Source organism: Pseudorasbora parva, chromosome 6 (genome assembly GCF_024679245.1).
Source record: "Pseudorasbora parva isolate DD20220531a chromosome 6, ASM2467924v1, whole genome shotgun sequence".
NCBI classification, from domain to species: Eukaryota; Metazoa; Chordata; class Actinopteri; order Cypriniformes; family Gobionidae; genus Pseudorasbora; species Pseudorasbora parva.
This window is the reverse complement of record NC_090177.1, coordinates 16,963,530-16,974,326: the sequence shown is the minus strand read 5'-3', so window position 1 is coordinate 16,974,326 and position 10,797 is coordinate 16,963,530. Positions and strand designations below refer to the sequence as shown.

General features: G+C 35.7%; 1 protein-coding gene across 1 annotated transcript; it reads right to left on the bottom strand.

Moving 5' to 3' along the window:
* Positions 1–2,810: 2,810 nt before the first annotated feature.
* aldh8a1 (aldehyde dehydrogenase 8 family, member A1) lies at positions 2,811–8,943 on the bottom strand. The gene is made up of 7 exons (XM_067445850.1): positions 8,705–8,943; positions 7,892–8,039; positions 6,503–6,658; positions 6,262–6,411; positions 5,870–6,126; positions 4,740–4,901; positions 2,811–4,552 (listed from the first exon to the last, which is right to left on the bottom strand). The coding sequence occupies exons 1-7, from the start codon at positions 8,840–8,842 to the stop codon at positions 4,100–4,102; spliced, it is 1,464 nt and encodes a 487-aa protein (XP_067301951.1). The 5' UTR covers positions 8,843–8,943; the 3' UTR covers positions 2,811–4,099.
* Between the last annotated feature and the right edge of the window lie 1,854 nt (positions 8,944–10,797).

Below are 10,797 nucleotides of genomic sequence, written 5' to 3'. Positions count from 1 at the left end.
ATAGTTAAAAAAGTAATATTTCGAAACATTATTACAAATTAAAACAGCTTTTTTCCTATGTGAATATATAGTAATTTATTCCTGTGATCAAAGCTGTATTTATCATCATTACTCCAGTCTTCAGTGTCACATGATCCTTCACTAATTATTCATATATGAGGATTTCATAATCAAGAAACATTTATGATTATTATCTGTGTTGAAAACAGTTGTGCTGCTTAAAAATGTTGTGGAAACCATGATAGCCTACATGTTATTTTTCAGGATTCTATAGAATTTTTGAATATAATTTTTTGAATAGAAAGTTCAATGGACAGCATTTATTTGCATTTATTAAATCAATTATTATCTAATTTGTAATATTAAAAATATCACTTGTGATCAATTTAATGCATGTCTGATCAATAAAAGTATTAATTTAGCTCTTTTTAAAATTTTACCACAAATGTTTAGATGGTTTCCACAAAAATTAAGCATCACCATGAGCAGCATAACTGATAATAATCATAAATGTGTGTTGATCATCAGATCCTCATATGGGAATGATTAGTGAAGGATCATGTGACACTGAAGACTGGAGTAATGATGATAAATTCAGCTTTGATCACAGGAATAAATTGCATTTTACTATATATTCACATAGAGAACAGCATGGTTTACATTAGAATACTTTTTTTTTATTTTTACATTGCATAAAATCTGCAAAGTCTTAATGCAGAAGTGTTTGTAGTATATAAACCAATCATAAAATTGGCATAAAAAAATAGGAGAATAACATAATAGATATTAATTAATGGTTATTGTTCAGCAGTGTATTTGATATCTTGCCCAATTAAAAGCAAGAGATGCGATAAATTATATTGGTCCAAAAAAAAAAAATGTCATTACGACATTTCTGTCCCCCTCACTTCTGAAAAGATGGCTACGCCCCTGCATCATTAGCAATCACCGTTTCGTTCTCCCACCCCTCTCCACGCCTCTGTTGGCAAGAAGGCTGGACTGGGTGGGTGTACTACAAAACACACACATACACGTATTCCATGCTTTTTTCTTTTGCAGAAAGTTTTACAAGCTACGTGATCTTCCGCCCTTTTCTTCCTGGGTCACGCACACCAGAGCCAAATTAATGAATGGGGAGAGATAGACTTAGAGGGCAGTTTATTTAACCTGTTTACACTTGTGATATTTCTCACAACTTGGCAATTCATCAGCGCATTAGATGCCCTCCACCCACCAAGAGCCTCAACAGAAAATTGCTGTTCTGGGTTCAAACACTTTTACACACACACACATTTGTCTGGGTATTTAATGGAAACATGTCATAGGTATAAAACAAAATTATAGACTAACCATAATACTAACACTATAAAAAAATAAAAATAAAAAACTTTGTATGCACCCCGTTAAAGGGTTATAGTTCACCCAAAAATACAAATTCTGTAATTAATTACTTACCTTCATGTTGTTGGACACCCGTAAGACCTCATCTTCCCTTGCCACCAGGTCATTTCCTCTCTCAAGACCCATAAAAGGCACTAAAGACGTTGTTAAAAGTCCATCTCACTACAGTGATTCTACAATAATTTTATGAAGCGACGAGAATAGTTTTTGTGCGCAAAAAAACCTAAATAACTGATGGGACGATTTCAAAACAAAGCTTTGAACCGTTATGAAAATCAGTCTATCATTCATGATTTGAATCGCCAGTCACGTGACGCGCTTTACACGCGATCCGAATCTTGAATCGATACGCTGATTCATAACGGTTCAAAGCTTTGGTTTAAAATCGGCCCGTCACTATAAGTCGATATTTATTTATTTTTGCACACAAAAACTAGTATGGTTGCTTCATAAACCACTGTAGTGAGATGGGCTTTGTAACGACGTCTTTAGTGCCTTTTATGGGTCTTGAGAGAGGAATGACATTAGTGTCAATGAAGGCCTTACTGAGCCTTCGGATTTCAACAAAAATATCTTCATTTGTGGATATCTTCAACACAGGTTCACCTTCGACATGAGGGTACGTAATTAATGACAGCATTTTAATTTTGGGGTGAACTAATCCTTTAAGAGCATATGAAACATTAAAAAAATGCGTCAAAACTTTTAACAGATATTGGTATGCACACACACACACATTTTATTACAGTAACCTAAGGTTTTATATTTTAACTATAGGCCACACTATGCAACGAACTGTAAAATAACTTTTGATTTAGAAAAATTACAATTTTTAATGTTTTTAAAAGAAGCCTCTTTTATGCTAATCAAGCTTGTATTTATTTGATCAAAAATACAGAACAAAAACTAATATTGTGAAATAGTATTACAATTTAAAATAATTTTTAAATATAATTTATTTCTGAATGCTGAATTTTTATCAGCCATTATTCAAATCTTCGGCGTCACATGATCCTTCAGAAATCATTCTAAAATTAATTATTTTTAATAACCTGTGAATCTTTTTTCAGGATTCTTTCATAAATAAGGTTAACAAAAACAGCTTTTTAAATTCATTTTTTAAATTTAAACTTCTGTAACACTACCGTTCAAAAGTATTTTTTTCTTTCTTTAAAAAAAGAAAAGAAATGAATACTTTCAGCATAGATGTGTTAAATAGATTGATTGATTGTATTTTTGATCAAATAAAAGCAGGCTTGATGAGCCTAAAAGACTTCTTTCAAAAACATTAAAAATAATAATGTTTCCAAACTTTTGACTGGTACTATATATGTATATAGTAAAAGTTTAAGAACCTAGGCCCATGGTTATTATGGGTTAAATGCTTTTGTGCGTGTGTGTGTGTGTGTGTGTGTGTGTGTGTGTGTGTGTGTGTGTGTGTGTGTGTGTGTGTGTGTGTGTGTGTGTGTGTGCGTATACAGGGTGGTATGGGGCATTGCCTGTGCCTTGTGGTCAAGTCAAAATAAAAGCTGCCAGTGAGGGCTCTGCCCTTTGAGCACGGATGCTATGTGAGCACGCAGAGACGTGACTGAACACATTCACATTTTTCCCTCAGTTTTTTCACACAAATGTGCACACACCCCTCATTAACTGAGAAAACTTTTCAATATAGATGCAAGATATCACTGCTGGAGCTTTCCACTTGCTTCTGTTGTGCTTTCCTGCACCACAGACACGTAGACTGTTCCTGGCATTTCTGTCTTTTTCAAACACCCATTTTAAAGAATATAATCTATAGCCAATGAAATACCTTAGAGCTGAACATACCAAGAAAACGCACCAGAACTATTTAAACGAGTCAAATTCAATGTTTTTTATTTATTTTTTATTTTTTTAAGTTTGTGTTAATTCACATGACTTTTCCTGGCCTACAAATCACATTTTTTAAGGCATTCGAGATTTACCCTGAAGAGCAGAGAGGCCCGATCAGAGATGAAAAACACAAAGATCTATCTTGTGTCCATCACTTTGCTGTTCTGACTCATATGAAACATTCTGAAGCACAGAACAGTTGTGGGATTTTGCAGAGATTAGGCCGAATTGTGTATGTGTGTGCTGTGCTATGCGTCAGATTTCCCACTTCCCACACTGGGTAAAACTCAAACACAGATAATTCTTGGAAACGGCACATTAATACATGCACCCAGCTGTGAGAAAGTAACACACAGAAGTCTGAAGACCTAATAGGATTAATCCCAATCTTTGCACACATATGGCGTCCCAATAGGATCTAAAATCCCATGTAAGATCTCTTTGATATCTCAGTTGTTTCTCCTAGAAAGCAATATGATGAAATGGAGAGCAAATGGAGCCCTCCTGCTATTCTGAACTCCAAGACGCAGTCTTCAATCAAGTCACATTCATCTAATTCAAGGGTGTCTTTTTTGTTTTTCCTAAAATATTTTAGGGAAAACTTTTAAAGCCGATAATTAAAACAGAACTGAAAACTCCAGTAAGTCTCTAAGCTATGAAACTGCAACTTCCAAACAATACAATTTAACCCTGGTTTGTCTTAAAATGATTCACCCACATTCAAACTTTATTCCCAATCATATTATGTCTGATTGCTTCCTCTACATAATATTCACACAGATTTGAAATGACTCATGAATCACAGAGTGCATTGCTTCATCCTGAGTCAGTGTTTGATGGTGATAGCTTTAACCTCTGTGAAGAAGTGATATGAGTCTTTCCCCCCCTCTCGACCAATGCCAGAGTTTTTCATGCCACCGAATGGAAGATTTAAATCTCTGACCAGCCAGCAGTTGGTCCACACCAACCCAGCCTGCAGTTTCCTAGCAACCCTGTGTACGCGCCCCACATCTTGGGACCACACAGTGGCGGATAAACCGTAACGCACTCCGTTGGCCCTTGATATCACTTCCTCCTCTTCATCGAAGGGTGTCACACAGGTTACGGGACCGAAAATCTCTTCCTGCATCAATGCGGAGGAGTCTTTTATCCCGGAAATGACGGTGGGCAACATGAAATAGCCATTCGCATTATGCTGTGGAAGGGTAAGGTTGTCCACACCCTCCCCACAATGCACCTGCGCACCTTCTGCCAGCGCCAAAGCAACATAACCTTTAACCTGTAAAAGTTAGCAGGCAATTTAGATGTTTTAAAAGCATTTTTCTGTTTGCAAACATAGAAATAGGATTTTATACGAACAGAGATAGAGAGAGAGATAAGGAATGTAGTCCCACACACACACACACACACACTTAACATTGCTGCATGTTATAACAATAAAAACATGTTTGTGATTATCATCCAACCTTCTGTAGATGCTCTTTGCTGATGAGCGCTCCATTGTCGTTGGAGGGGTCAGAGGGCACTCCAGTTTTCCACCGACGAGCCGCCTCCACGAAACGAGTGAGGAATTCTGGGTAAATGCTCCGTTCAACGAATATTCTGCTGGTACACAGACAGATCTCTCCCTGAAAAAGAAGAGGAAAAGATGCAAATAAGTTCTTAAGTAAATCTCACAATTAACACTGGGCTGTGTAAAGTAATTATATATGGACACTTTAAATATTAGCACAGCGATGATGTGTTTGTGTGAGTATGGTGTGAAGGCCTGAGAGAGAAAAAGAGATGGAGAGGGAAAGAGTGTGAGAACACAATGTTCAATGCTGTATTCTGAGCACCACAGTGTGGCAGAAAATAGAACTGCATGGCGTTACTGTTATCCCGTTAAAAAAAGGTTTGTGACAGTATAATAAACATTTCCCAATTGAGGATCAATGGAGTATCATAATTGATGTTACTGTAAACTAAAACTATTTAAAAAAAAACAACTTTTAGCTAAATTAAATAAAGCTGAAATAGAATAGAATACATTTTAGATGAAAAGCCTCAACCAAATAAGAAATGTTAAAATGCTAAAAAATGTAAAGCCAATTAAAAATATTAATAAACACTATAATGGTGCAACAATACTAAAATAACACTGGCTGTTATTATTATTACATATTATTATATATTACAATAATACATTAATAATAATATAATATAGTGTAAATAATACTAAAATAGCACTTGCTATTATTATATTATATTACAATTAATATAACAATTAAACATTTAATAAATACTAAAATAGTGCAAATAATACTAAATAACAATGGCTATTACTATATTACATTATTATATTATAGAAAAGTACCTTTTTACACCCATTAATCATACTGTATAGAAACATTTCAAACTGTTTAGTAGTATGTTATTCAGCACTAGGCTAAAGTCATTTAAAGTCAATGCCAATTGTGATATCTGCAATATTTTGATTGGATGATCTCAGTAATGGCATACTTTTTTTTTGCAAATGGACAAAAGAAAGCATTAGTGTAATTGACGAAGCTAAATGAAAATATAACCTGATTGGTCGAGCTGTGCATGAGCCTACCTGATTGGAGAAGCTAGATCGTACAGTAGTGCTGATGCATTGCTCCATGTCAGCATCAGCAAATATAACAGCTGGGTTTTTTCCACCAAGCTCCAATGAAAGCTTCTTACAATATGGCGCACTGCGTTCTGTTATTAGTCTTGCTGTAGCCGTGCTCCCTGTAAATGAGATCAACGGTACGTCAGGGTGAGACACCAGTGCATCTCCGGCTCGTGGGCCCGTACCAAAGACAATGTTGACGACACCGGGTGGAAAGCCTGGAAGACACAAACACATATTTTATAGAAACATTCACTCAATTCAGATGTAATAAGAAAAAAACAAAGCTATCAATGTACCCTGAGAAGAGCTAATTAACAAATCTGTCCCAGACACACATACAAATCACTCACCGGCTTCCTCCAATAGCTGACACATCATCCAGGCAGTGACTGAGGTCATTTCACTAGGTTTTGCAACCACAGTGTTGCCTGTAGCAACAGCTGGGGCAATCTTCCAGGTCAGGAGATACAGTGGCAGGTTCCATGGGCTAATAAGACCAGCTATAGACAGGGAATTAACTTATATTAACCATCCGAAAAGAGTGATTTACAAAAAAGAGCAATAGAACTGTATGTAGAGACTGACACATACCCACTCCTACAGGACAGCGAACTGTGTAGTTGAGACAGCCCATGTGATCCATCTGACTGCAGTCATTAGTGTGATGCAGGACAGATGAAGCAAAAAAACGAAAGTTGGACGCAGACCGAGGAATGTCCACATTTCGGGCAAAAGTTATGGTCTTCCCTGGAAAAAAAACAAAAATGAATCCATTTTCATGCTTTGAGAGCCCTACAAAGAACTGAATAAACCAAATTAAATTGTAGTGTGACACAGTGTAACAAACTGATATAATGTCCAATAATTTTTTTGTTTTGAAATATTTTAGCAATTATTGTCTAAAATACTGTTAACAAATATTCTGTTAATATTATAACTATAAATCTGTGTTAGTGAGCACTTCTCCTTTGCTGAGATAATCCATCCACCTCACAGGTGTGGCATATGATTGTTGATGATGATTATTGCACAAGTGTGCCTTAGGCTGGCCACAAAAAAGGCCACTCTAAAATCACACAGCACAATGCCACAGATGTCACAAGATTTGAGCAATTGTCATGCTGACTGCAGAAATGTCCACCAGAGCTGTTGCCTGTGAACTGATTGTTCATTTCTCTACCATAAGCCGTTTCAGAAAATTTGGCAGTACATCCCACAGGCCTCACAACTGCAGACCACGTGCAACCACAACAGCCCAGGACCTCCACATCCACCTCCAAGATCGCCTGAGACCAACCACCCAGAGAGCTTCTGCAACAATCAGTTTGCATAACCCCAAAAATTCAGCACAAACTATCAAAGTCCGTCTCAGGGAAGCTCATCTCCATGCTCGATGTCCTCATTGGGGTCTCAACCTGATTGCAGTTTGTCATTGTGTCCAACTTGAGTGGGTAAATGCTCATATTCAATGGCGTCTGGCATTGGAAAGGTGTTCTTTTCACGGATGAATGCCGATTTTCACTCTAAAGGGCAGATGTATGGCGTTGTGTGGGTGAGTGGTTTGCTGTGGTTCAAGTGGCCCATAGTGGCGGTGGGGTTATGGTATGGGGAGGCGTATGATATGGGCAATGAACAGAAATGCATTTTATTAAAGGCATTTTGAATTCACAAAGATACTGTGATGAGATCCTGAGGATCATGCTATTCATCCACAATATATATATATATATATATATATATATATATATATATATATATATATATATATATATATATATATATATATATATATATATACACACACACAGGATTTTACCGGCTACTGAAAAAAAAAAACATATCTGTTGACAGCTAAAAAAGTACATTGCTGAGTTGGTTCAATTCTGCATACCTTTGGTTCATTGTGCAGTTTGACCTTCTTTAGTCTAACCTGTTTAGTGTGTCCTTTACTATGATGCTGTAATGTTTCTAGTGCTTTACCCTGGTCTTTAGACTCAGCCTGGGCAAACTCCTCTAGTCGAGCCTCTATCAGGTCTGCCAGTTTATTCAGTACTTTGGATCTCTCTGCTGGGCTCTTAGCTGACCAATCAGGAAAGGCCTCTTTGGCTGCCCTCACTGCAGCATCCACCTATGATCAATGAGAAAAGGCTCAACTCACTTGTAAAGGTCAATCAATATATTTCACAAATGAGACCGAGGATATCTTGCTTTGTATTGGCTATTGTTAGGACATGGTGATAAAAAACAAATTAAAAAGTTATGCAAGAGAAAATTTGTCTATTTCATGCTTTGAGAGCCCTACAAAGACCTGAATGAAACCATGCTATTCTGCTATTTAAAAGCTTTATTAAAGGCATGATCATAAAATATAATATTAAAAAACAAATATAAACTTTTTTCTGTTCCACTAATCCATCTGAGTTTGTGAGCTCCAGCTTATTTGGCTTAATCATTAGACACTCTGGACCTTGAGCTTTGCCCAATTTTCTTTAATGACCAAAGTGTTTGTAGCAAGAAATATGAGGCCAAAGGTACATCACCCTGACTCAGCAAGCAACATTACTCTGAAATTACTTAGAATTTGTGTCTTCAGCCAAATAATGGTGTCAGTAGTTAAATATTTTTATAGGTAAAACTTTTGTACACTAGCCAATACAAAAAAACATGTTCAACTAGTGAAATATGCAGATGAAGGAAAGTATATCTATAGAAATGCAATTCACAATTGATATCTTAATAATAAAAATTCAACAAAACCTGAGAATAAAAGAGAAATATCAAGAAAAACCTTACCTCCTCAGGTCCACTGTCTGGAATTTTGCAGTAAATTTCTCCTGTCGATGGGTTGAAAGAGTCTATTAGCTTGGAACATGGTAAAAACTTTCCACCAATATAGTTTTCCAGAACTAGATATTCCATATCTTTTGACATTGCAGAAAAATCTGAATAAAAGTTAGCTTTGCAAACAAAAGGGTCCGAGATGTTTGGGCACCAGTCAGCACGCTGTTACACTGTAGCTACATGAGCTTTCACTGGACTCTTTTGCAATGTTTACTCAAGTAAACGAGAGGTTGTATAGGAAAATGGCTTCTCCAGCAGACACATGTGTCAACACTGATTAATTAGAGCACAATAAAAAGACCTTAACTTGCTAGAGGTTCTGAGATGATATTCGCATTTCCATGAAAAAGGAATATGCCTATGTATGCATCACACACACACAACACCCATACTAAATTGATAAACTAAATATGATGTGGCAGGAATCATCTGAAACTGACATTAATATCTGTTTTGTTTATGTGCAAACAAATATCACAATATCATCAACAGCCGGGTAAGATTTGTGTAGGCCTATTGGAATTTTGATAATTCCCACTTCTGAAGTCGATTACGAGCTTGTCACATTCAATTTTTTTAATTACCTAGGAAACCGGTATTTACGATAATTTCGCACGTGAAGGCAGCGTTAAACGCACCATATGTTCTGGCGTGTTTATTGAACCAGGTGAGATTAAATCTAGAGTTAGAGAGGATCTCATTTGAATAGCTACAAGAAGAAGATAGACCCTCCTTTCTCTTCGCGCTTGCAAATTTCAGGGAGTGAGATAATACTGTCAAAACTGTAAACACAGCTAAAGAAAGAACTGTAAATCCGTTTATTTCGAAAAATGTTTTGCCCTACGTACACAAGTCATATAGACATATGCAGCAGTACACATTTGTTTACAAGTTTGGTTTTATTAAGTCAATCTGTTTTGTGGGCTATTTGTCCATTTGAAGTTTATAACGCATTATTATACCAATCCACAACAGGGATTTTACAAACCTTCTGGCGACATGTTCAGTGTTGAGGTTAATGCAATACAGGTAACAGGTTGTGTAATCCAAGATTACTTTTTAAATGTAACTAAAGTAATAAGAGGCGGACAGACACAGCTTCATTACTCGAATAAAAGTAGCCTGCAGGCTATTCCTTGCTAAATTGTACTCAAGTAAAAGTACTACAGTCAGATATCTGCTTAAAGGGATAGTTCACTTTGAAATTAAATTTTGATATGTTTTAGCTTACCTCATGGGCATCCGAGATGTAGGAGTATTTGTTTCCCCAGTAGGCTAGTTTCAATTTTGATCATTTTAGGTCAAAGTTGCCTTAAAATTTTGAGTTCATTGAAATTAAAAATTTGAGTTGATACAATGAAGGAAATTGTTTAATAAATAGAAACTCAAAATATTATTGTATCTGAACCACATAAACATTTTGATAAATCATGAAAAAAGCACTATTTGGCATGTTTCACTGCGTCATCAGAAACAAAACACACATAATTACCCAATATGCTTACAAAATCTTTTAATAATATTTTAATAAAGGTTGATGAATCTTAAAAAAATGTTCAATGTATTAACTCAAAATTTTAATTTCAATGAACTCTAAATTTTAAGGCAACCAGGTAACTTTTTTTCTAAATATTTTTTTTTAAGTCAAGTTCTTTATGGCATAATTTTACCTTCAATGCTAATATCCTAATATAATATAAATATATTTTAAATAAAATATAAATATATGCTTATATCCTAATATAAACACAAGATGAACATTCTAAGAAATTTCTGAAGAACACGATAGTCCGACATTGAGAAATTCTAAAAAAGCCCATAAACTCCCATATTGCACAAAATTCTAAATTCCACCACATTTAAAGGGATTATTTAGCCATAAATGTTTAATATTAAAATGTTCATTTGGGGAAATGGAGTGGGTGTTTTCCTGTACAGAAAAAGCACCTAATGGTGATAATGTATTTGGGGGACATTTCTGAGGAAAGAAATTCATACCAAAATATGTACAGGTATGGAGGCTGGTAGATGTTTCACAGTATTAA